The sequence below is a fragment of the Danio rerio genome, chromosome 17, assembly GCF_049306965.1.
Source record: "Danio rerio strain Tuebingen ecotype United States chromosome 17, GRCz12tu, whole genome shotgun sequence".
Lineage (NCBI taxonomy): Eukaryota > Metazoa > Chordata > Actinopteri > Cypriniformes > Danionidae > Danio > Danio rerio.
This window is the reverse complement of record NC_133192.1, coordinates 6,360,014-6,387,669: the sequence shown is the minus strand read 5'-3', so window position 1 is coordinate 6,387,669 and position 27,656 is coordinate 6,360,014. Positions and strand designations below refer to the sequence as shown.

At 38.7% G+C, this 27,656-nt stretch overlaps 2 protein-coding genes across 4 annotated transcripts in view; one reads left to right on the top strand and one right to left on the bottom strand.

Annotated features, from left to right (window-relative positions):
- The window catches only part of cdc5l (CDC5 cell division cycle 5-like (S. pombe)), a 453,211-nt gene that overhangs the window by 253,779 nt on the left and 171,776 nt on the right, over window positions 1–27,656 (bottom strand). The window lies entirely within an intron of this gene.
- Window positions 1–27,656, top strand: part of supt3h (SPT3 homolog, SAGA and STAGA complex component) — a 267,830-nt gene that overhangs the window by 172,038 nt on the left and 68,136 nt on the right. For all 3 annotated transcript variants that reach the window (XM_021467143.3, XM_073927195.1, NM_001002625.1), the window contains 2 exons: window positions 2,868–2,961; window positions 16,745–16,887. In XM_021467143.3, coding sequence (XP_021322818.1) covers window positions 2,868–2,961; window positions 16,745–16,887 — 237 coding nt within the window. The remainder of the gene's footprint in view (window positions 1–2,867; window positions 2,962–16,744; window positions 16,888–27,656) is intronic.

Below are 27,656 nucleotides of genomic sequence, written 5' to 3'. Positions count from 1 at the left end.
TGGAGGTGGTGTTAGTGGGGCCAGCAGGGGGCGCTCAAACTGTGGTCTGTGTGGGTCCTAATGCCCCAGTATAGTGACGGGGACTTTACACTGCTCAGAGAGTGCCGTCTTTCGGATGACATGCTTAAATCGAGGTCCCGACTCTCTGTGGTCGTTAAAAATCCCAGGATGTCCTCCGAAAAATAGTAGGGGTTTAACCCCGGCATCCTGGCTAAATCTGCCCACTGGCCTCTGTCCATCATGGCCTCCTAATCCTCCCCATATCATTATTGGCATATCATCACTCTGTCTTCTCTCCACCAATCAGCTGGTGTGTGGTGTGCGGTCTGGCGCAAAATGGCTGCCATCGCGTCATCCAGGTGGATGCTTCACACTGGTGGTGAATGAGGAGATTCCCCCCATTGTGTAAAGCGCTTTGAGTGCCCAAAAAGTGCTACATAAATGTAAGGAATTATTATTATTATTATTATCATTATTATTATTTGAAAACAGCACCTACTCGTTTTGGCAACACTTGCCTTCATCGGGGTAACAATGTTCAGGTTCGAATACTCTATGGCAGTGGTAGGCAACCTATGGCTCTTGATCCACATGTGGCTCTTTGACCAAAATTTATGGCTCTCTAGCTGTCCTCCTTTAAAATTATTTTAAAGTTAAAAAGAAAAACTATAACCATCACTAAAAATCTGTTTCCTATCGAAAATTCAATTAAAATCCCCTTTTAAATTGTAATTTTATACTGCACAATGAAACTCAGTTAACAAAAAAAGTTAAAGTCAGAAATATTAGCCCCTCTTTGCCGTGTTTTTTTTTTTTATATATATATATTTCCCAAATTATGTTTCACAGTATGTCTGATAATATTTTTTCTTCTGGAGAAAGTCTTATTTGCTTTATTTCGGCTCGAATAAAAGCAGTTAGATTTATTTTAAAACATTTTAAGGTCAACATTATTAGCCATTTTAAGCTATATTTTTGTTGATAGTCTGCAGAACAAACAACTGTTATACAATGACTTGTCTAATTACCCTAACCTGCCTAGTTATCATAGTTTAGCCTTTAAATGTCACTTTAAGCTGTATAGAAGTGTCTTGAAAAATGTCTAGTCAAATATTATTTACTGTCATCATGGCAAAGATAAAATAAGTGAAGTTTATTTATAAACTAATTTCGAGAGGATCACGTGCTTATGATCGTTTACAGCTTTTCCAACTTTAGGTCATGACTAATTATCCTATCAGGCAATCCTTAACTCACTATAAATAACCAGACTTTTCTCATCTCAATATCTTCGTCTTGAAGAAACCCCCCCACCCAACCCTACTTTCCCTCCTTTCATACGGGCAACATGGTGGCCAGTGATTAGAGCTGTTGCCTCACAGCAAGAAGGCCCCTGGTTTAATTCCCTTGCAAACCAGGCGACATTTCTGTGAGTTTTGTTCTGACATTTGAGCTTTGCTCGTTCTCCCCGTGCTCACGTGGGTTTTCCCCAGTCCTCCGGTTTCCTCCCACAGTTCAAAAACAAGCACCCTAAACAATTAATCCAAGCTGAGTACACCTTCTCATCATCCATATCTGACACTTAGCTACAATTAGCAAGGGGGGGGGGGGGGTCATCAAGATCTACCTGAGCTCAAACTCCCCTCTCGCCCTGCAATGGTTGGGAGCCCAGGGCTCGAGGATCCTATAAGCTCAGGGCTCTCTTCCGGGACAGCACGCCAAACAAGCTTTATTATGTGATGTATTATCAAGTGTGAACTCTTGAAATCAGTTATTAGAAATGAGTTATTAAAACTATTATGTTTAGAAATGTGCTGAAAAAAATCTTCTCTCCCTTAAACAGAAATTGAGGACAAAAATAAACAGGGGGGCTAATAATTCAGGGGAGCTGATAATTCTGACTTTAACTATACAACTATACAATTTGCAAAAAAAAAAACAGAAATGGCTCTTTGCTGAAAAAGGTTCCCGACCCCTGCTCTATGGTCACATGACTTAATTGAAAATACAAACAATACAGTATGATGCATCCAACAGAACAAAGACACAGAAGTCGCGGAAGGAGTGTCAGTCGCAAGTGATTTACATGTTATGCCAATGCAAAGACCCGAATAGACATCCTGCGGAGCGATACTTGCGAATGAGGTGTGAATGGCGCAAATTATGCAAATGAAGTGGCGAGAGCTGAGCATTTTTCACGATTGACACGCTTAATGCACGTTTCACGTGAATCGATCAAGTTCGAAAATCTGAACTTCAGCAGACATTCACGCTGCGTTAACCAATCAGGAGCTTTCTCTTGTAGGGGCGTGCTTTTGATATAGCGCCTGTTGTTGGTGTCTCGGGGGGGAAATCCTCCAGCCGACACCACACAACAGTTGATTAAACTGGGCTCGGCTCAATTGGACGCACCGCTGAAAACTTCCATCATCCAGGTATAGTTTCTGGAGGAGTTGATGAACTCACAGAGCTGGCTGCACCTCTGAAAGAATCTAGTGGACTCAGACACGGCTCCAAATAAATTGACGCAGTTTTTTCAGCCCTCATAAAGCACATAAACAGTTAATCTCTCAGTAAAATCCATGTTAGCCATTTAGCAACGAAGCTACAGTCACCAGGCAGACAGAAGCTCAGCCTATGAAGCAAATCCGTGTCTATTGCTCAGTGAACTTGACGCGCGAATGAAGCGAGTAAACTCAAAATGTTCACACGCTCGATTTATCCACGCATACCACGTCTGGTGTGAACAGCATAAGAGAGAGAGAAAGAAAAAAATGATCATGAATATCTTGTTTTGAGAATATTTAAACAATGAGCCTGTTTGTTTGTTTGTTTGTTTGTTTGTTTGTTTGTTTGTGTTCCATCAGAAAAAAATAAGGCGACTCTTCAAGTACATGCAGTTCAGAGACTACAAATCTAAAGTCCTGAAGACCATCGATGACGAAGACCTGCTGGATTCAGGTATGACGTACGCTCCTTTTCCACATCTCTGATTTGTACAAGTCTGACTTTTTGATAATGAGGAACATGAAACGTTTCATCATCATCATCATCATCATCGTCACAACAATCATTCAATGATCCATTTATGAGGACAGTCACTTGTTCCTATATACTACCTGACAAAGGTCTGATCGTTGATCCCAGTTGTAAGAGCAACAAATAATATGTTGACTTTTAGTTGATTATTTAGAACAGTGGTTCTCAAAGTGGGGGTCGGGACCCCCCGAGGGGTCGCGGGGCAATGAAGGGGGGTCGCCTGGTGATTTCCAAAAATCTATTTATTTTTATTAAACCATAAGAATTAACATATTTCATCCATAACTATACTGAAAATAAAAATTGTCGTTTATAGTTACTATATACTATATAGTTTCTATAGTAGCTTGTAGTTACTAGTTCTATTGGATTGCGACCCCTGGGGTAATTACATTATATTAAAGGCAGCAATAGCGTCTGATGCATTTTGATTTTATAACATCAGGTTATACTTTCTGGCACATTTAAAGCACTGACACAAATTTAATTGTTGTGTCTGCGTCATTGCATGCAAGGTTTCTGTATTTATAACCACCTCAGAGGATATTGGGGGTCGCGAGTCACTGGCATTGTTATTTTGGGGGTCGCGGGCTGAAAAGTTTGGGAACCCCTGATTTAGAAGGTGGATTTTTCAGATGAATCATCTGTCTGTCTGTCTCAATCATCACAAATACTGCAGAAGACCTACTGGAACCAGCATGGTCCCAAGATTCTCACAGAAATCTTCTGTAATATCTAGTCAAATATTATTTACTGTCATCATGGCAGAGAAAAAATAAATCAGTTATTAGAGATAAGATATTAAAACTATTATGTTTACAAATGTTTTAAAAAAAATCTTCTCCCCCTTTAACAGAAATTTAGGAAAAGTGAGATTAGATGCTCAGAGAACCATCCCCCCAATTTAATTGACTTAGTTATAGACATCTACAAGAACAAAGATAATAGAAGACTTGTTTCAAAATTGTATTCTGCCATCCGATCGACCAAGGAAGAATCAACAAATTATATCAGACTAAAATGGGAGAGAGAATCCAACCTAGTTATCTCAGAGGAAGATTGGTTGAATATCTGCTCAGTACAGACCACCTCTTCCAATTCTGGTATGTGGAGAGATTTTTGCTGGAAGAATCTTACCAGATACTTTATAACCCCCAAATTAACATACATGCAAACACAGGACAAGGACAGGGTGCAGTGCTGGAGGAAATGTGGAGAAGACTTGGCAAACCACTTTCACATATTTTGGAGTTGCCCAGCCATATTGGAAGGATGTAAAGCAAATAATACGTAATATTTTTGGTGATGATGTGGATCTTTCTTTTACAACAATTTATCTGGGAAATATTGCAGCCAACCTAACGGTAAAAGACAAGTACTTATTAAAAATACTCCTAGCAACCAGTAAGAAAACTGTGACTCGAAAGTGGCTACAACTGGAACCCCCTACAAAATATGAATGGTTGGATATCATATCTAATGTTCAAAATATGGAGAGGATGACCTTTTCTTTAAAACTACAAATGGACAAATACCTGCAATATTGGGAGAAATGGATTGTACTTATGCCTTTACACAGTGTAATCTGATTTATATATGTATCTGTTCATGTGACCTGTAAGGAAATATGTGACCTGTCAACCGTTCATTTAAGTTCTGGTGTTTTATTAGTATTATTTACTTACCTACTTCTTGTATTTTTTTCCCCCCTTGTTTTATTTTTATTTACTTATTTATTTATTTATTTTTCTTCTCTCCTTAAAAGTAATAAAAATAAAGTATAAAAAAAAAAAAGAAATTTAGGAAAAAATAAACAGAGGTGCTAATAATTTAGGGCGGCTAATAATTCTGACTTTAAGTGTATATGCAACCACAAAAGGACCCAGAAATGAGCCCTGAGCTACGCCACACTGTGTAGGAGCATGGAAAACGTACTTATTGAAAACATCTGAACATCACGGAAATTGCTTCTTTTTAACAGTGGGATAAAATGAAAATATTTCTGAAAGAGGATTCGCTGTTGATTCCCAACACAAATTATGTTATTGTTTTTTCATATATACAGTGTGTCGATTACAAGTGCTTTTTATTCATGTAAAACAGCGGTGGGTGAACTAATGACCTTCACGGACAATCACAGTCATTTCTGTTGAGCACTGGTGAATACGAATACTATGGCAGATCAGCTGTTTAAGAATGCACTCAGCGGCACTTGAATGTTAGCGAGAAATGGACTTCAATACCAGAACAACACTATTACAGCCAACACTAGGGTGTGCTTCAGAGGACTGCATTGTTTTATCACTCACCAGGTCACATAGGCTGAAGCAGGAAAGAGTCCACATGGTGTTTACCTTGTGCCATGAACTGAAATCTTGGAGTACACATTACCCCTCAAGGGATTGTGATTTAGTTTAATGCCTTATATGCTTTTAATTGTTTAAATTAAACTGAACTGAATCAAATTAAAGTGATGTTTACACCATATCTGCATTTTGAAATCGCAGCAACAGCTAGAGGTTTGTAATGCACAGAATGTTGTTGCAATGTTTACAGTAGAGCACCCGACCAGATTTCTTGCGGCGCGGGAATAAATTTCCAAATAAAGCGCGGGAGCGGTTGGTAACCGGTGGGTAACAGGAGCGGGCAGTCTAACAATATTACTGACGACTCCCGAGTGAGCGAGCATGCTTATGCAGACATCCCAAGTCTCCCGGAAGTTGCGGGAGTATCCCTCAAATCATAGACACTCCCAGATGCCCGCAAATGAATGATAATCTCCCGGAAATCGCGCGTCTCCTGCCCAGTCCTTAAATACGTTGCACACCCCTCACTCCACCGCATCCCTCCTAGCTCTTCACAACTCACCCCCACCGCTCTTCAAGTACGTCGCACTCAACTCCCACCGCTCTTCATGTACGTCGCGCGCACACGCCCCCCTATACTTAGATACGTTGCTCACTCACCCAACCCCCCACCTACTCAGATACTTCGCTCACTCAACAGACCCCCCCCTCTCTCAAACACCCAACATCCCGCTACCTCCCGCAAATTAACTCTGTATCCCCCGGAAATGACTTTTCCCAACTTGGGATGTCTGCTTATGTGTGTGTGTGTGAATGAGAGAGCGTGATGCTGTGTTTAGCTTGTTTGTTGCTGTCTATGTGTGTGTGTGTGTGAATGAGAGAGAGCATGATGCTGTCTGTGTTTGTCACTTGCTTGGTGCTTATTTGTGTGTGTGTGTGTTTATACAGACAGCTTGTATATGCTGTTCGGTTTTGTTAGCGGGTAGAAAACGGGGCGGGTCGGGCAGCGGGACAACAAATGCTGAATATAAGTGGGAGCGGTCGGGTTTGGACTGAAACCTGGCAGGAGCGGGCGGGAGCGGGATTCAAAATTAAGTCCCTCGCAGATCTCTACTTTACAGTACTGATCCTACACTTCAGGGTTTCTTCCCACCGCAGACTTGCTTTCATGTTTTAAAATGTCGGTTGTGTGAAATAAGCGTATAGAGCCTTGCACCACCGATGCCGATTCTGGTCCCTAATAATCTAACAGAAGAGAACCCAGAATTGAGCCCTCAGATACGCCATACTGCGTTGGAACATGGGAAACTAACATATTGAAAATATCTGAACATCATGAAAATGACTCCCTTCTAACAATGGAATAAAATAGAAACTTTTCTGAAAGAGAACTCTGTCTTGATTCCTAACCCAAATTATCATGTTATAATTTCATATATACAGCATTTTGCTTACAAGTACTTTTTTTATTCATATACAAGATTTAACCATTTTCCCTCATCAGGAAGAAAAGAGATTGTGATTTAGTTTAATGCCTTATATGCTTTTAATTGTTTAAATTAAACTGAACTGGATGATATTAAAGTGATGTTTACACCTTGTCTGCACTTTAAAAATCGTGGCTGGACTTTCTTACTCAAAACAATCTCATGGACAACAAGCAATCCGGCTTTAAGAAAGGCCACTCAACTGAGACTGCCCTGCTCTCGGTCGTGGAGGATCTCAGACTGGCTAAAGCAGACTCTAAATCATCAGTCCTCATTTTGCTGGACTTGTCAGCTGCTTTTGACACTGTCAACCACCAGATCCTGCTATCTACGCTTGAGTCACTGGGCGTTGCGGGCACTGTTATACAATGGTTTAGATCTTACCTCTCTGACAGGTCATTCAGGGTGTCTTGGAGGGGAGAGGTGTCCAACCTACAGCATCTAAACACTGGGGTACCTCAAGGCTCTGTTCTTGGGCCACTTCTCTTCTCCATCTACACATCATCTCTAGGACCAGTCATCCAGAGACATGGATTCTCCTACCACTGCTATGCTGATGACACCCAGCTATACCTCTCTTTTCATCCTGATGATCCCTCGGTTCCAGCTCGTATCTCAGCCTGCCTGTTGGATATTTCACACTGGATGAAAGATCATCATCTTCAGCTGAACCTCGCAAAAACGGAAATGCTTGTAGTTTCTGCCAACCCGACTCTACACTATAACTTTTCAATCCAGATGGATGGGGCAACCATTACTGCATCCAAAATGGTGAAAAGCCTTGGAGTAACGATTGATGACCAACTAAACTTCTCTGACCACATTTCTAGAACTGCTCAATCGTGCAGATTTGCACTCTATAACATCAGAAAGATCCGACCCTTCTTATCTGAACATGCAGCTCAACTCCTTGTTCAAGCTCTTGTTCTCTCCAAACTGGATTACTGCAACTCTCTACTAGCTGGGCTTCCAGCTAACTCTATCAAGCCTCTTCAACTGCTCCAGAATGCAGCAGCACGAGTTGTCTTCAATGAACCTAAACGAGCACATGTCACTCCACTGCTAGTCCGTTTGCACTGGCTGCCAGTTGCTGCTCGCATCAAATTCAAAACTCTGATGTTTGCCTACAAAGTGACTTCTGGCATAGCACCTTCTTATCTGCACTCACTTCTGCAGATCTATGTGCCCTCCAGAAACTTGCGTTCTGTGAATAAACGTCGCCTCGTGGTTCCATCCCAAAGAGGGAAAAAATCACTTTCGCGAACGCTCACGCTCAATCTGCCCAGTTGGTGGAATGAACTCCCTAACTGCATCAGAACAGCAGAGTCACTCGCTATTTTCAAGAAACGACTAAAAACTCAACTATTTAGTCTCCACTTCACTTCCTAAGCTGCAATTGCCTCTTTGAATATCACACTAATTGTACAAAAAAAAAAAAAAAAAAAAAAAACTACTAACACTTCCCTTCTTAGACTTTACAGACCTGAAACTTGCCTTTAGTACTTATTCATTGTTGCTCTTGGTTGTGTAAATTGCTTCCTTGTCCTCATTTGTAAGTCGCTTTGGATAAAAGCGTCTGCTAAATGACTAAATGTAAATGTAAATGTAAATGTGGCAACAGTTGGAGGTTTGTAATGCACAGCATGTTGTTGCAATGTTTACAGTGCTGATCCTACACTTCCGGGTTTCTTCCCACCGCAGCCTCGCTTTCGTGTTTTAAAATGTCGGCTGCGTGAAATAAGCGCATAGGGCCTCGCACCAACGGTGCCGGTGCTTGGTCCCTATTAATCTAACAGAAGAGGACCCAGAATTGAGCCCTCAGGTACGCCATACTGCGTTGGAGCATGGGAAACTAACATATTGAAAATATCTGAACATCCTAAAATGACTCCCTTCTAACAATGGAATAAAATGGAAACATTTCTAAAAGAGAACTCTCTCTTGATTCCCAACCTAAATTATCATATTATAATTTCATATATACAGCATTTTGCTTACAAGTACTTTTGTATTCATATACAAGATTTAACCATTTTCCCTCTTCAGGAAGAAAAGAGATTGTGATTTAGTTTAATGCCTTATATGCTTTTAATTGTTTAAATTAAACTGAACTGGATGATATTAAAGTGATGTTTACACCTCATCTGCACTTTAAAAATCGTTGCAACAGTTGGAGGTTTGTAATGCACAGCATGTTGTTGCAATGTTTACAGTGCTGATCCTACACTTCCGGGTTTCTTCCCACCGCAGCCTCGCTTTCGTGTTTTAAAATGTCGGCTGTGTGAAATAAGCGCATAGGGCCTCGATAGGGCCTCGCACCAACGGTGCCGATGCTTGGTCCCTATTTATCCAATAGAAGAGAACCCAGAATTGAGCCCTCAGGTACGCCATACTGCGTTTGAGCATGGGAAACTTACTTATCGAAAATATCTGAACATCTTGAAAATGACTCCCTTCTAACAATGGGATAAAATGGAAACTTTTCTGAAAGAGAACTCTTTTGATTCCCAACCCAAATTATCATATTATAATTTCATATATACAGCATTTTGCTTACAAGTACTTTTTGATTCATATACAAGATTTAACCATTTTCCCTCATCAGCAGCATTTTACCATTTAGCCTTTACTTTAAATGACCAAGCGGTGCGTAACGAGCAGGGTAATTTTGCACGCCACAGTCAATCAGCGCGAGTCATTAACCAGAATGCAGACAGAAGCTTTGGCATCGGTCCTCTTTGAACAGCACTCGCCCTCATCAATATCAGCAGAAAACCAGCGCCATGTAATGTCATGCGGAGGATCATTAGGACTCTTGCTCCTCATCTAGAGTGAAACCTGAGAGATGGAGAAAAGCTGGAGTCTCCCAGTCTGATGCTTTTCCTTCTCTTTAATGTGTTGCTGTGGAAGTTCGATGACCCCGTCCGTGACGCTTGCTAGCGGGAGATCATTGTCCTCCGACTATTATCTGCAATTGTTGCTTGCGATATATCATATAAGTGTGGAATTGTTTCATTGTGAGCAGGGTAACGTGGTTTTTCTCTGGTGTGGTGTATTCGGAGGGTTGCAATGTAGAGTTTTGATTCCTTTTTATGCAGTGTTCGTGCGCTGACCCCTGAAAACAAAAGTAAACTGCAAATGAAGAACTTCTGTTCAACCGCTATTGTCTCTTTTCGAGGACGCTCAGCAGATTTTGGGTCAGATATAGAGTAGTGTAGTAGGAGATTGTCATGGTGAAGCCGCTGGTTTTGTGTTCTTGCATGGTCTTATTGTTAGCGACTCAGAGCACGTTAAAATTGGTTTCTCTTCTAAAATGATTGGCCTTTTATTTTCCAAATAGAAATAATTAGCAATATATGATCAGTTTTTAGAGTCTTTTTTTTGCATTAAAGTGTTTGTTCAATATACAACAACAATTCTGTCAATTTACAAACCTATTTGAGTTTCTCTCTTTTGTCACAAAAGAAGTTATTTTGAACAAACACCCTTTGACTTCTACGCTACCGACACAAGCCGATCTAAGTTTTAGGAACAGCAGATATTATCTTGACGTCTAGTTGATCATTTGGTATCAGAAGTGGCTTATATGAAAGGCAAAGGCCTCTAGATTACACTTATTTTACCTAAATAAAATATGATCATGCCTTGATTTTGAATTGTTTAATGAGGACAGTAAGCTCTGACTTTGCTCAGACAAAAGTCTTGTCACCGAACAGAAATAATGTCCAGTATAGAATATAAAGTCATGCTGCAGTGGAGACAGAATGAATATTGTGTCTGACTCCATCATGAGCTTGGAGGACTGCATCCATACATTTCTGCAATGACTCCAATCACTGATTAATAAAGTCATCTGGAATGGCAAAGAAAACGTTCTTGCAGGACTCCCAGAGTTCTTCAAGATCCTTTGGATTTATCTTCAATGCCGCCTCCTTCATCTTATCCCAGACATGCTCAATAATGTTCATGTCTGGTGACTGGGCTGGCCAATCCTGGAGCACCTTGACATTCTTTGCTTTCAGGAGCTTTGATGTGGAGGCTGAAGTATGAGAATGAGCGCTATCCTGCTGGAGAATTTGCCCTCTCCTGTGGTTTGTAATGTAATGGGCGGCACAAATGTCTTGATATCTCAGGCTGTTGATGTTGCCATCCACTCTGCAGATCTCTCACACACCCCCATACTGAATGTAACCCCAAACTATGATTTTTCCTTCACCAAACTTGACCGATTTCTGTGAGAATCTTAGATCCATGCTGGTTCCAGTAGTGAAAGACCTGTGTTGTTTTGAAATACAACTAGGTGCAGATGTAATGTATTTGCAAATACTGTTTAATGTAATGCAATGCACATGCTATTGGTTCTTGTGAGTCCAGAAATAAATGTTTACAAAATAAAATTAGCTATGGCAGTAAATTAGAGTGCAGTCATTGTTGGCCGACTCATCCAAAAGAACTTTCATGAGATGAAAACACACATTTTATGAGTGTTTGCTTTCCATTAGAATCAAGCTAACAGTCTTGTATGTATGTATGTATGTATGTATGTATGTATGTATGTATGTATGTATGTATGTATGTATGTATGTATGTATGTATGTATGTATGTATGTATGTATGTAAGCATGTATGTATGTATGTATGTATGTATGTATTTATGTATTTATGTATGTAAGCATGTATGTATGTATGTATGTGTTTATTTTATTTTAATTTTTTATTTATGTAACTTAATTTTATTTGTTCTTTATTTTTTCATTTTATTTAGTTTTAGTTAATTTTATACAATTTTTATTTTATATTTTTATCTTTAATTAAATTAAATTAAATTTAATTTTTACTTAATATTTTTTATTTAATTTTAACTTAATTTATTTTAATATAATTGAATTAAATTTTTATTTTATATTTTTTGTTTAATTAAATTTTTATTTTTATTTTATTTTATTATATGTTTTTTATTTTATTTTACTTTTATTTTATATTATTACCTTTATTTTATTTTATTTTTATTTTACTTTTAAAATTTAATTTATTAAAATTTTTAATTTAAATTGAATTAATTTGATTTTAAGTTAATGTTTTTGAAGTGTGTTGTTCTTTTAGATATTATTAAAGGTCGTAAAATCTCCAAAAATGCATTAAATTAAAACAATTTATATATCTATAGATTTTGAGCTGTTTTATAATTTCATAGTTTTATATTTTCATCTGCTACTTTTGAAACTCTCCTGATCACCCTGTTACAGACTCATTAAAAACAGCTATTTTTACTTCCTAATGTTGAAGGATGAATTCACTGAGATTTCCTAGTGTTTATGTAGTTTGATTTTAATGCACCATTTTATCATTATTAGATTAGCTATTCATCCAAACCAAGATTTTCCAAGGCCTTACTTTCATCCAAATATTGTATCGAATGTCAAATTAAGGACTATTTAAAGCCAGAAACACGCTGCTAATTATGTCTGCTGATGTATGTGTAACAATTTAAAGTGAGTTTATATGAAGTGACGTTTCGAGCATTTGATTGAGTCGCTCCGTTTCCAGAGGAAGTCCACGATTACAGCTGTGCCAGTCTCTGCCAACCCGAAGGCCAGAAAAGCAGCTGCTGTTTAGGTGTTATACATTCAGTAAGCTTGATTAAACATTTTCTGGGGTTGTTTCTGTCATTCACTAGCAGACGTTACTTCACTGAAGTGTGTTTAATCAATGTATTTCCTTTCATTTGATGAACACGTTCCTTGTTTTTTTGGGCTGGTATTGCAGGAACATGCTGGAAACTCTGAGAGGGGTTTTCTGTGCTTGAGCTGATATTGTGTGCCGATGTGGAATTTATAGTCATAGTTTGCAAAAGTCTCATATCTGAGTTTCTATTCATATTGAGCTTTGATCTGCTCACTTAAAGTGACATAGCGATTATCAAACACTTCACAAGGTGCACCATGGGAGTTTTTTAAACAGAAAGAAAATATTTGGTGTTTATTTGAGGATGCTTTTAGACTCACAACTTGTGATTGTTCTTTAAAAATGAATACATACTTAAAATTATAGGTCACACTTTACACTAAAGTTTCATTAGTTTAATTATTCTGCAATAGCAACCTGCTGAATTGTACTTTATCCCACTTATTACACATTGTTCTGAGCCATAATAGTAATTCTGCACATTATTTAGTCACAAGAAGTATGCAAAGCTGACAGAAATGAAAACAGCCGATATAGTATACACTAACCTGCGCGTTATTCAGACAAAGGTGGCGCCAAACAGTCAAAAACACAAAGCTAACAGTAGCGAAAAAACAGCTGATGGAGTATACACTAACCTGCACGTTATTCAGACACAAGATGGCGCCAAACAGTCAAAAACACAAAGCTGACAGTAGCGAAAACAGCTGATGTAGTATACACTAACCTGCGCATTATTCAGAAACAAGATGGTGCTTAACATTTAAAAAATACAAAGCTGGCAGAAACATGTCTTGGAATGTCACGTCTGATGTCCCGTCTGATTCAATCAGAATAGAGTATTCCAGACAGCTGATTCGACAGGTAGCAGGGCTCGAAATTGCGACCATTTTGGTCGCACATGTGCCCGAAATTTTGTCCATGCGACCTCAAAATATGTTTGGTAGCATTTGTGCGAGTGTATAAAATTGTTGTGTGCGACCAGTTTTTGTTCACCACATGCGCGGATTTGGGATACATTCACGCAGAATGCATCTCTGCACTTGAAACGCGAAACGCAGCGCTCAAGAATGGTTTAAAACAGTTGTCATATCAACTTGCTGCAGTAAACAAAGCCAAGTCCGTAGTGCTTTCCCCGCCTTCACGCTCTTCTTGTTGGCCCACCACTGCTCTAGCACTGAAATATCAGCTGTCAATCACTCAGTTAATGCCTTCTGGCTTGGGATGACAGAGAGGGCTACTCTGTAAAGCGTTGAAGATGAGAATGAAGACAACACTGACAGATTTTGTTTTAGAAACCAAGGCATCTAAAGTTATAAATAATGACACATCTTACTAGTGACCATGTGCTGAATGTTAATCCACCATCTACACTTTTAGAAGAGTGAATAAAAGACTTCAGTTGGCTTCAAGTCCGCTATAAAAAGTCTGTGGGATGGAATTTTCAGGTAACTATTTGCCACATCTAGCACGAGAGCTTCAGTTTAATCCTTCATATAATTACCAGATGCTGTCCGCCGTGCAAGTGGCAGCTATATGTCAAATTTAACACCACGTACACCATCACAAACGGGCTTGCACTGACTAAACTAGTATCGATACTCATAAAAAATATTGCTATTAACATGACACATGCATATAATAAGGTACAGTATATGTCAAAAGCATCAGTGCAATATCAGACAGCACCCGTGAGAACAGCACAGTTATATCGCTAACAGATTCATTCATGTCAAGCAGTGCGTTCAGGGCTGGTGAGCGTCCGTGTACCTTTTGGTCACTCAGTTATGTTATAAAAATCTATTTTCTTGTGATAACGAGATTTCGTTGAAACACATTTTGCTCACACTTGCATATATATATATATATATATATATATATATATATATATATATATATAAAAATATATATATATATATATTTTTTTTTTTTTGCTTGTTAGTTTATTTACTGTTGATTTCAAATGCAATAAATATGTTTGTGTAACACTTGTAGTAACGGTGCTTATAATTCGTGGGAGCGACTTAATTTTGGCTGATGCACCTAAACTTTTAAAGTTAGGAGCACCGGTGCTACTGTAACGGAGGCCAGCTATTAAGTGCTGTGCAGGTAAAACCTCACTCCTCTGACCTCTAAAGGAGCTCTAGCGACAGATGATAGAGGCCATGGTCTTTAGCCTCCTTGGTAGAGCAACCGACTCCCATGCGAAAGGTCGCCGGTTCGATACCAGCTCGGAGCGGGTTGGGTGGTGTAGGACCAGCGGGGTTACATTGGTGCCGTGTCCCGGATGGGAGTGAGGTTTAGGGGGGTGAGTGTAACGGAGGCCAGCTAGTAAGTGCTGTGCTGGTAAAACCTCGCTCCTCTGACCTCTAAAGCAGTTCTAGCGACAGATGCTAGAGGCCATGGTCTTTAGCCTCCTTGGTAGAGCAACCGACTCCCATGCGAAAGGTCGCTGGTTCGATACCAGCTCGGAGCGGGTTGGGTGGTGTAGGACCAGCGGGGTTACATTGGTGCCGTGTCCCGGATGGGAGTGAGGTTTAGGGGGGTGAGTGTAACGGAGGCCAGCTAGTAAGTGCTGTGCAGGTAAAACCTCGCTCCTCTGACCTCTAAAGGAGCTCTAGCGACAGATGCTAGAGGCCATGGTCTTTAGCCTCCTTGGTAGAGCAACCGACTCCCATGCGAAAGGTCGCCGGTTCGATACCAGCTCGGAGCGGGTTGGGTGGTGTAGGACCAGCGGGGTTACATTGGTGCCGTGTCCCGGATGGGAGTGAGGTTTAGGGGGGTGAGTGTAACGGAGGCCAGCTAGTAAGTGCTGTGCAGGTAAAACCTCGCTCCTCTGACCTCTAAAGCAGTTCTAGCGACAGATGCTAGAGGCCATGGTCTTTAGCCTCCTTGGTAGAGCAACCGACTCCCATGCGAAAGGTCGCTGGTTCGATACCAGCTCGGAGCGGGTTGGGTGGTGTAGGACCAGCGGGGTTACATTGGTGCCGTGTCCCGGATGGGAGTGAGGTTTAGGGGGGTGAGTGTAACGGAGGCCAGCTAGTAAGTGCTGTGCAGGTAAAACCTCGCTCCTCTGACCTCTAAAGCAGTTCTAGCGACAGATGCTAGAGGCCATGGTCTTTAGCCTCCTTGGTAGAGCAACCGACTCCCATGCGAAAGGTCGCTGGTTCGATACCAGCTCGGAGCGGGTTGGGTGGTGTAGGACCAGCGGGGTTACATTGGTGCCGTGTCCCGGATGGGAGTGAGGTTTAGGGGGGTGAGTGTAACGGAGGCCAGCTAGTAAGTGCTGTGCAGGTAAAACCTCGCTCCTCTGACCTCTAAAGGAGCTCTAGCGACAGATGCTAGAGGCCATGGTCTTTAGCCTCCTTGGTAGAGCAACCGACTCCCATGCGAAAGGTCGCCGGTTCGATACCAGCTCGGAGCGGGTTGGGTGGTGTAGGACCAGCGGGGTTACATTGGTGCCGTGTCCCGGATGGGAGTGAGGTTTAGGGGGGTGAGTGTAACGGAGGCCAGCTAGTAAGTGCTGTGCAGGTAAAACCTCGCTCCTCTGACCTCTAAAGCAGTTCTAGCGACAGATGCTAGAGGCCATGGTCTTTAGCCTCCTTGGTAGAGCAACCGACTCCCATGCGAAAGGTCGCTGGTTCGATACCAGCTCGGAGCGGGTTGGGTGGTGTAGGACCAGCGGGGTTACATTGGTGCCGTGTCCCGGATGGGAGTGAGGTTTAGGGGGGTGAGTGTAACGGAGGCCAGCTAGTAAGTGCTGTGCAGGTAAAACCTCGCTCCTCTGACCTCTAAAGGAGCTCTAGCGACAGATGCTAGAGGCCATGGTCTTTAGCCTCCTTGGTAGAGCAACCGACTCCCATGCGAAAGGTCGCTGGTTCGATACCAGCTCGGAGCGGGTTGGGTGGTGTAGGACCAGCGGGGTTACACTACCAAGCAAAAAGGTTCATTTCGAGTCCTGGGTAGATACATTTGTGAATTGTCAGCGTAACTGTGATACTAGGCGTTATATTTTTGAACCAAAAGGAAACATGTATAAAGCAACAAAAACAGAGGACTTTTTAACCTTGTGGGTCACCACATGTGATTGCTGTTGACAAAGAGTTTTGCTTACCCATGTTGCCTGAGAATGAACAACCTTTTATAATATGAGTAGATCAAACTCGGTGCATCCCTCTGAATGCTGCACACTCTCTCTAAACCCATCTACCTGTCTGTGTGTTTCAGACAAATACAGCAGCAGCAGCAGCAATGCAAACAAGAGGCAGCGTCTGGCGCAGGACTTCCTGAGCTCCATTGACCAGACGGGGGAATATCTGACACTGATGGAGGACGATGAGCTGGATGAGGTCAAGCAGGAGCGTCTAGAGGTCAGGATAAATGTGTATACTTCAATTTATATTCACTGTAACACACCCACAATCCATCTGCTGATCAGCATTTTAATCGGGTTAATCCACACAATGGTTTGTTCAGCAGTTTACGAGTTTTACATGCAGATCAATAAACTGGTAAATGACAATGAAAGCAGCACACAAATACAAGCAAAATTTGGAGTACAGTGGTCCCTCGTTAATCACGAAAGTTACGTTCTAAAAATAACTAGTGATCTGTGAAGTAGTCCACTTTATTTTTTAGACTTATTCTAGATGTTTTAAGGCTGTTCTCACATTTCTCTCTTGTTTAAAACTCTCAAAGAAAGTTCAAAGAAAAAAAAGGCCAGTATTATAGAATGAAACCAAAGTTCAAAACCTATTTCAAAACATTCATCACTGTCAGCAAAAGGTTCATAAAGCTTTTTAGCTTTTGTGTGGATAATGTTGGCATCAGGAGTAATGTTCTTTTTCCTGCAGTCACTGATCCACAAAGCCAAAGCAGATTCCATTCTTAAGAGGGTTGCACACTGATTGCATTGCGCACATGACAGTTAAAGGGTCACAAACACCCCCTGTTTCAGCAGGGTGTTTTCACACCTCTAGTTTGGAAAAAGTCAGGAAAGTGGGTGTGTCCAGCTCGGTTAAGTTGGGGTTGTGGGGGGAGGGGAAGAGCGAAGATTTTGCATAAAAATGGGAGTTTCCATTTGGGCACGCTCTGATTTTCAAAGGGGCAAAACAAACACAGACGCAGGGGAGAAATACTGTGACTGTGTTTACATGGACATCAGTAATCGAATCATTTGCCAAATTCTTAATTTGTGGACTTTAACTGCAGTTTGGCACTTTCACTTTCATTCAGGAACACTTCCTGCATGCCCCCTGTGACAAATGAGATGTTGGATGCGAGGATGAACTGCTGGAAGAGTGTAGTTTTAATAAAATGTTTGATACCTCACGGCGCATGGGAGAAAAAAAACAACAATGCATTTCTCCATAACTAAGCCGTGTATGTATAGACCAGGGGTCACCAACCCTGTTCCCGGAGAGCTACCTTCCTGCACATTTCAGTTGCAACCCTGACCAAACACACCTGTTTGTAATTATCAAGTGCTGCTTTAGGTACTATTAATTGGTTCAGGTGTGTTTGATAAGGGTTGGGACTGAATTCTGCAGGAGGGTAGCTCTCCAGGAGCAGGGTTGGTGACCCGTGGTATAGACTATCCTGTCACAAAATACGGCGAAAATTGTGCACGATGGTAATAGTTTGATTGAGGTGTTTACACGTTTACATTCGGAGAGCAGCATTTACAGCGGATCTTTCAGTCCATAATATTGTAGTGATTTACCCCTAAGAAATGGGACAGCACTACAGCACCTGCACACGTCATCATATGTCCTTGCGATCTCCTGCTTCCTGTGAGATCAGACGATGGCGACTGCTGGAGGGATTCCAGTTGTGTTATTTTTTGGTATTTATCTTCAGGAGATCACTGAAGGCATATATTATGTTATCATAACGATCTAATGCGGCAATAAGATCGTAACTGTACTGTGTAATTACACAGTGGTCATATTCATCAATGTAAACACAACAAAAACAACACTAACATTATAGGAGACACTGTAAAAAGCCCATTGACAGCCACTAGACATTACTGACAGGGTATTCCAGTGTCAGAATGCTGTGGGACTGCTGTACAGGAGTTATTTAATAGGGATTATAGATCGTGAAATTTGGTGGTTTTTTATTATTTTTTTTGTGCGTTTTTTAAAAAAAAAGCATGACAGTAAAACACGATCGCGGCTATGAATATATTAAAACATGTTTGTTTGTCATAAAAATTCGTAATAGTGACAAAAAATACTAATTTGTGGATCTTCCGGGTTCAGTAATACTGCTGCTGGGGTTGGTGCATTCTAGGAAATTTTCTTACCCCTTGGTTTCAAGAGTGTGGTCCTGAAAAATCTTCGTTCGAAGGGCTTTTCACCCCTTCCCCTTAGCCCTACACCTTCAAGCTAAAGAGAATTGGGACACCCCTACTCCTTGGCATGCACGCGCAAAACGAGGGGTAGGGGTAAGGGGAAGGGCTAAGGGGTTGAATTGGGATTGGGCGTTAGTATCTAAATCATATTGACTGAGGTCTTTCTTTAAACACTGACAGAGTACTGCTGATGATACAAACTAAATTTGCCATCTGAATAAACAAACAAAGACCACTGATCGCTTCCTTACCAAATCTGTAGAGACAGGACAATCAACACAAACTGGAGCCGCATCATTTTTATAATTTTTATAAGACGAGCGGCAAATCCAGATTTCATCAGTTCCAGATGTGAAAAGCTCTCGGGTAAAAAATATTCCTAACAAATGTATTTCTGTCGCGTGCACTGTAATCCACACGTGAGTCCAGCTGCGCTCTCATAGCAAGAAATGAAAACAAAACCTTCCTTGCAGCACATTAATAAACGCAACACTGACGACCCGTATCTCCAAATTCTTGGTGTCCCACTTGTTTTAGCAACACAACGTGGCATCTCTTTGCCGTCTGAACACTGTACAGGTACAAACAGTCTTTGAAGCGATCATGCATATTAATGAGGTTGCACCTCATACACAATAGAGCGCGCTGATTGGTTTGAGCCAAGTCTTTCTCATGAATTAATGCTGCACGCTCAGAGACATCACAAAGCAATCGCAGGTACAGACATCCAGTCTCCACACTGGAATACACACAAGTATGTAATCTGCATGACGCAGCTTCAAAAACTTGTTTTAAACCAGAAGAACGAATTTGCTCAAAATAACGCAAAAAAAAATTCACTTTTTAGTGAACTATATGTGTCCTAATAGTGTTTATAACAGCGTGGAACGCACATACGACTGTCAACAGCTCAAAAAATGTGTTTTGCTGTTTCATGACCTTTTAAAAGTAACACACAGCGGACGCGCACATTCGCACATCTAAATATACGCACATTCGCATATTTAAAAATTTGCATAAAAATATCAAAAATTATTCAGATGACGCTCTGTGGCATACAAGAAATATGAACACAATATCTGGGCTCCGTAGACAGCTGCTGCTTTCAGTATTATGGCAATAAATGTCACGTAAAGTGGCATTCAAACTCGCATCATTAGCATTTAACATTGAATAAAGCACATGAGGTGTACCTGAGCTGATCATTGTCAGTTTGCTGCTGTTCACCTGTGAGAAACAGAAGCTGTTTCTAAAATCTCCTTTTAATAGGGGAAATATTTGTGTGCCGTTGCTTTTCCGTTAAACACAACTCAAATCAGCCTTTAGGCTCGGTAGTCAGGCACACTGCTGTTGGTGTCGTCAATCTGGCAACCTGCGCTTGTGTGTGTTTTAAACCAGGTGTGCAATACCTAGTTTAACCACTGGGTGTCAAACTTGCATACTGCACCTTTAACTTCATATGTCAGGTTTTCCAAAGCAAGATTGCTGGATGTGAGGTGGACTTGAGTGCCTTCAGTGTAGCGATGATAAGAAGATCTGTGTCTGAATGACATCCTATCAATTCCCTGTAAATATAAAACCAAATTGGTCCAAGAACAGAGCCCTGAGGCACCCGAGTATCTAATTGTTGAGGCTTGAACACCTCTCCAAGACACCCTGAATGACCTGAGAGGTGCATCATGATATACTCTAGGTCTTGGTCATATGAGCATGAACGTTTATACTTTGTCTCTATGAGGCTTTTGTTCTCGCTGTGCTGAAACGAAATAAATGGCCACAGTTGAAAGACGTAATTAAAGGTCTGCAGCAAGAACCGTGGACAAAAGGGTATTAGCATGAGACTTTATACGGGCTGTCTCAATTAAAACGGAGCCCCAGTCGGCTGTGGATGTGGCCAAGAGAGCCTGCGGTTTCCCCCAGAAACTTTGTTCCTACTGAGTGTTTTAATGGCTGTGTTTTAGCCATCAGGACAGGCTTGGGGAATCAGGAACCAGATCCTCCTGGGCCTCCCACTTTGCCCTGCTCATGAGGTCCAGGAGAGAGGAGCTTTATGGTTAAACCACACGGTGCTGTGCTGCTTTATCTCGTGGCCATTTACCCGCTCTCTCTCCTCCATTACTATTCCTATTCCTCAACTAGGCAATATAACAACATTTATTTATTTAATGGAAAAGACACAAAAACCAAAATTTACTGTTAAATATTAAAATTAAACCTCAATTTGTTTATACAAAATTTAGATTTATATATAAATATTTATGATATTTTAAATGATTATTTTAATTTATATTTGATGTACATAATATCATTTTACTGTTGTTACAGTTCATTTAATTACAGTAAAATATTTAATTATAAATGATATTCTACATGAGTTTGTGGTTATTATCAGTTATTGAAATATTGTTTAGTTATTTAAATGGTTTTGTTAAATTATATTAAATTGACTTTTTCTTGTTTGTTTTTTTTTGTTCACATTTCTTTCTTTCTTTCTTTCTTTCTTTCTTTCTTTCTTTCTTTCTGTCGTTTGTGCATTTGTTTGTTCTTTCATTTATCTTTCTTTGTTTCCTTCATCTTTTCTCTTGTTCGTTCGTTTGTTCATTCATTCATCTTTCCTTTCTCTCTTATGTTTGTTTGTTTGTTCGTTCATTTGTTCATTAATTTCATTCATTTACTTTTCATTTGTTTGTTTCTTTCATTCACTCATCTTTGTTTTCTTTCATTCGTTTATTCCTTTGTTCATTCATTTATAAGATTCATTTCATTCATTCACCCTTCTTTCGTTCGTCCAATCGTTTATCTTTTTTCAATCATCTTTCTTTTTTGTTCTTTCATTTGTTCACCCTTCTTTTTTTCTTTCTTGCTTTCCTTTCTTTCATTCATCTTTCTAGCTTTCCTTTCTTTCATTCATTTTTCTTTTCATGTGGTTGTTCGTTTTCATTCATTCATTCATTCATTCATTCATTCATTCATTCATTCATTCATTTATCTTTCTTTTCTTTCTTTCTTTCCTTCTTTCTTTCTTTCTTTCTTTCTTTCTTTCTTTCTTTCTTTCTTTCTTTCTTTCTTTCTGTCGTTTGTGCATTTGTTTGTTCTTTTATTTATCTTTCTTTGATTCTTTTATCTTTTCTTTTGTTCATTTGTTTGTTCATTCAGTAATTCATTTCATTCAGTCGCCTCCTGTTCATTTTATTTGTTTGTTCAATTGTCTCTCATTTGTTTATCTTTCTTTTCTTTCATTAATTCATTTGTATTTGTTCGCTCATTCATTTCATTTATTTGTCTTTGTTTCTTTCATTCATTTGTTTCTTTCTTTTTTCGTTCATTTGACTTTTTTTTTCGTTGGTTCGTTAATTTCATTCATTCACTTTCTTTCATTCATCTTTCTTTGTTTTTGTTCATTCGTTCATTCATTCACCTTTCTTTTTTTGTTTGTTCATTTGTTCATTCATTCATTTCATTAATTTACCTTTCTTTATTCATTTTGTTTTCGTTCATTCATTCATTCATTCGTTTATTCATTCATTCATTCAATCATTCATTCGCCTTTCTTTTGTTCATATGTTTATCTTTTTCTCTTTTATTCATCTTTTTATTTTCATTCATTCATTTCAAACACTCTTCTGTTTGTTCATTTGTTCATTCATTCATTCACCTTTCTTTCTTTTTTTTCTTTCTGTATTTCTTTCTTTCTGTCTTTCGCTAATCTTTCATTCAATCATCCATGTTTCATTCATTCATTAATCTTTATGCTTTTTTTTAAACATATTTTTACATAATACATGGAATATAGAGTATATATTTTAGCATTTAAATATACAATATTTACAGAAATTAAGTTGCCAGCATTACATTCTTTGTCCTAGTCAGTATATCAGTGTAGTATTTTATTTATTTATTTATTTATTTATTTATTTATTTATTTATTTTAATATAAACTTGATGGTTTCTGATTCCTCGTTTGCGTTTATTGCCTGGTGTTCACTAATGATTTCAGAAAGTCCCTGATCATGGGCTTTGTCAGGATTGTAAATTCTGGATGGGCTCCTGATGCTAGTCTCTGTCAGGACTGTGTGGATTGTGTTTCCTCAGGCAGATCATCCATCTTCACCAGGAGCGTCTAAGATCTCTTGACAATCTGTTATTTTCTCGGCCGCGTTCAGATGGGAATGTTTAAAAGTGTTTTTGTCATGATGTGTGGGATCTGCATTGTTTTGCCTTAATGCCATGATGACAGCATTGTGCTATTCTGAGTCGCTGTTGAACTGCACTTCACAAACTCCCTTAAATCATAAATACTAAAAAAAAGCACAATCTTCTTTGAACTTGTGCACTTTTGCGTGGCTTTTTCCAAAACTGGGGGAAGTTTCATTTAGTATGTAGATGATATAGTAGTATGTGCTTGAATTCACATTGTCCATGAATAAAAAAAAATGTTGAATGAATGAATTAATGTATGAATTAGTCATTAATTTATTCATTTTAATTCATTCATTTTAATTCATGACATTTTCTGTCATTAATTCTTCCATCCATTCATCTTAGTGTATTTAAGTTTGTTTGTTTGTTTGTATTGCTTGAATTTAAATTGTCCATGAATTTGAATGTAATAATGGGTTGAATGAATGAATAAACAAATTAATGATTTATTAATTTTCCTTTATTCATTAATTTTCTAATCCAGTCCATTCCATCCTTTCATCCATCCATCCATTCATTTATGTAGTGCATTTAATCCCTCCCTCCTTCCATGCCTTTTTTATCCATTCATTCATGCAGTCCTTTTTATCCCTCCATGCATCCATTCATCCCTCCCTCCCTCCATTCATCTATCAATCCATCCATCCATCCAACCAGTCCATCCATTCATTCAGTCCATTCCTCTTTTCATCAATTTGTTTATGTATTCCATCCATCTATTCAATCCATCCATTTTTATTCATTCATGTAGGCCATTCCATCCATCATCCATCCATCCATCCATCCATCCTATTCCCCTTTTCATTCATTCATTCATTCATTCATTCATTTATTCCTTCCTTTTTTCATTCGTTTATTCATTCATTCATTCATTCATTCATTCATTCATTCATTCATTCATGTAGTCGATTCTATCCATCCAGCCCATTCCTCTTTTCATACATTCATTCATGTAGTCCATTCCATTCCATTCCATCCATCCATCCATCCTATTCATTTTTCCATCATTCATTCATTCATTCATTCATTTATTCATTCATTCATGTAGTCCATTCTATCCATCCAGCCCATCCCTCTTTTCATACATTCATTCATGTAGTCCATTCCATCCATCCATTTATACATCCATCCATCTATCCATCCCTCTTTTCATTCAATTAAATCAATTAAGCCCATCCCTCTTTTCATACATTCATTCATCTAGTCCATTCCATCATCCATCCATCCATTCATCCATCCAGTCCACCCCTCTTTTCATCCATTCATTTATGTAGTCAAATCCATTCATCCAGCCCATCCCTCTTTTCATACATTCATTTATGTAGTCCATTCCATCCATACATATATTCATTCATCCAAGCCATCCCTCTTTCCATTCATTCATTTATGTACACTGTAAATTCTAACATGTTCAGTTTACTTAAAAAAAGTTTGGAAACCGATTGCCTTATTTTTGCAATATAAACTTACAAGGAAATCTTAAGTTAACTTTAATTATTGCCTTGAAGTAAGAAAACTAAAACTTATAAAGTAAACTAACTGTTAAAAATTAAGTAAGTTTAATAGAAAATTCTAGTTAACATACTTGTCATTATTTAGTAATCTTACTTAGGGTTTTATAGTAAGATTACTTTAATAACTCTATTTAACTAATACTGTTCTACCATGTTCAGTTAACATCTTGAATGCTAGTAGTCTCAACATTGTTTTAATCCACCATTTTAAGTAATGTCAACTAAAGAAACTACGTGCAATCGGTTTCCACATTTTCTTCAATTAAACTGAACATAAAATATGTAGTTCAACCTACAAGTAATGACATTATACAGGTCTTAAATGTAAACATTTTATTTGACAAAATTAGCAGAATTTCACAATACACTTGTGATATTTTAGTATCACAATACACTTGTACACAATACAGTTTTGTAAAAACCTGTTGTAAAGTGCTGTAATATACTGTAAACAGCAATACAGACAAAAAATATAATAAACATGTTCAACCCTAAAACACAAGTTTTCGAAAAGGTTTGAAAATCTATCAAAAAAACTTTAAATACTTGACACTTGGAAAAAAGATACTTGAATTAGTGTAATTAAACATGCCATTGCACCAGCACCTTAAACATGGCAGCATATAGACACTCACAGAGGAACAGATATTAAGCTTTAAAGCTAATTTGTTAGACTGTGTAGTTTAGATTTTCCTACAGAAAATATCACATTAGTGTGGTCAAAAGTATTGAGTTTGGTATCAATCAATACTGAAATATTAAAAATATCCATTTTCCACCAGCATTTGAGTGCTACTGAGCTCGTTCTTAAACACCATTGATTGGCCACTGTGTTCACATGCTCAACAGAAATGACTGTGATTGGCTGTGACTGTCATAGGTTTACCATTTTTCACTGAGTCCAAACAAAGTTACACAGACACTGAAGTGTTTCAAAGCCATGTCGATAGCTGATTTGTTTAGAAGCTAACATATAAGCTATCTGGTGATGAATCGACTGATCGACAGTGCTTTGAAGTTATCCAGTGTCTTTGTATCTTTGCACCTGGTGAACAGTAGTGAAGTGTGGTAAAAATAATGACCTTCAAAGCCAATCAGTCACATCTACTGAGCATGTGAACACAATGGCCAATCAGTTCTTGCAATGTTAGTGGGAAATGGATGGACTTTTTATTTATTTATTTCAGTACCGATTGGTACCAAACTCAATACTTATGACAACCCTATAAATCACAATACACTTTTTTGGTAAAAAAAAAAAAAAAAAAAGTGTTTTAAACACCAAAATGCTGCAGTCCTAAATGTAACACTGCAAACAGCAACATGTTAAAAAGCAACACTTTGTAATTAAACATGCCATTATACCTGAACCTTTAAACATAAAGCACAGCAGTATATAGGCACTCGCCGAATAAAACACATTACGTTTCCCTCCCAGCAAAAGCAACACACGTTGAACAAATTCAAATGCATTGCTCAAAGTCTTTGGGTAGTCCGAATTCAGTGTGTAAATCAAAGCAAAAAAAGAGACATACTGCATGTGGCAAAGTCCATAACCACTTTTCCTTCCAGTATAAAGGCCCACATTGCATCCATAATGAGGTTCTTTAGACATCTTCACACACGACAGTCAGCAGGCCAACATCTTCTGCACTGAAGTCCGACTCTACAATTACATCCTATGAATAGAGAAAGAAAAATAAGTAAAGTTTGATATTCTAAATGGCACTAATAAAGCCTGTAGTGGCCAGGAGACCAAAAGCAGAGGTGAAAAAAATACAATTCCTTGTGCTTAATTTAGTAACACTTTAGTAGGAACCAATTACCCTATTAACTAGTTGCTTATTAGCATGACTATTTGTGTTTATAGTACATTTTACATTCAAATGCTTCTTATAAGAAGGCCTTGCTATGGTGCTCCTTCTTCAATGTAGACCAACACGATGGATTTGCCTGTACTGCTTCTACTAGGCTTGTCATGATAGTGGAATTTATTACCAATCCATATAGTAATTTTAAAAACATCCATTTCCTGCTAACATTTGAGCATTGTTGAGTGTCATTTCTGTTAAGCATGTGAACAGAATGGCAAAACAGTGCTGTTTAAAAATGTGCTCAAAAGTGCTTAAAATGTTAGCAGGAAATTTGCTGCTTAAAATTGCAGCAGAGATTGGTACTAAATTCCAGTATCTTGAACATGATACTATTCTAAAGGAACAATATTTTTTTAAATTAAAGAAACACTGTAATGTAATAAAACAAACTGCAGTAAAAGTACTTTTAAAACATTTTCAAGAAATTAAATGCAAATGTGTGAGAGACCAATTGGTGCTACATAATCAATATAAATATTTTGTAGGGAAAACTTAATAAATTGGGAACCGATTCATGAATGCATTTGGTTTTGCTAGATTAAAGCAGTGAGTCAAGTTTGCATTATTTAGCACACTTTTTAAAAATGTATTAACTATTTTTTAATAAGAAAATTGATGTTTTAGTATGGCTTTTAGAACAAGGGTGCAGCCATCTACAATCCCACAGCAGGTGACTTCACAGGGTTGGTTATAATACGGAGCATCTTTGACTTTGTGGCTTTTAACACTATCTTTTTACATCTTAATCCAGCAGGTTCTTTCAACTGAAATTATATTTCTCTCAACATATTACATAGGTATTACACTTATTAAGATTTTTTTTTTCAAGCTTATCTTCCTCCTTTTCAAAACAAGTGTGTTTAAAAATTAAAGAAATGCATTCATTACTTCACTGGCCTATGAAGCTAACTGACCCTGTGACGGCACAAGCTGCTGTATTTGCAACATAGCAATGCTCTTGCTCCAAAGGCCATAATATAACATCCCTCTTACTTTCAAATACTTACATTAAATGCATTTGTTTTATTTTTATAAAATTGAAAATTTTTATTAATAAGTGAAGTAAACTGGAATGACTGCTTCATTTCCAGTCTAAGAAAGCAGAAACAATAATACTACTTACAAAACACATCCTGAAAATGTCTTTAGACTCATCCCTCTAAAGGACTGAAAGACCCCGGAGAACTGCTGCC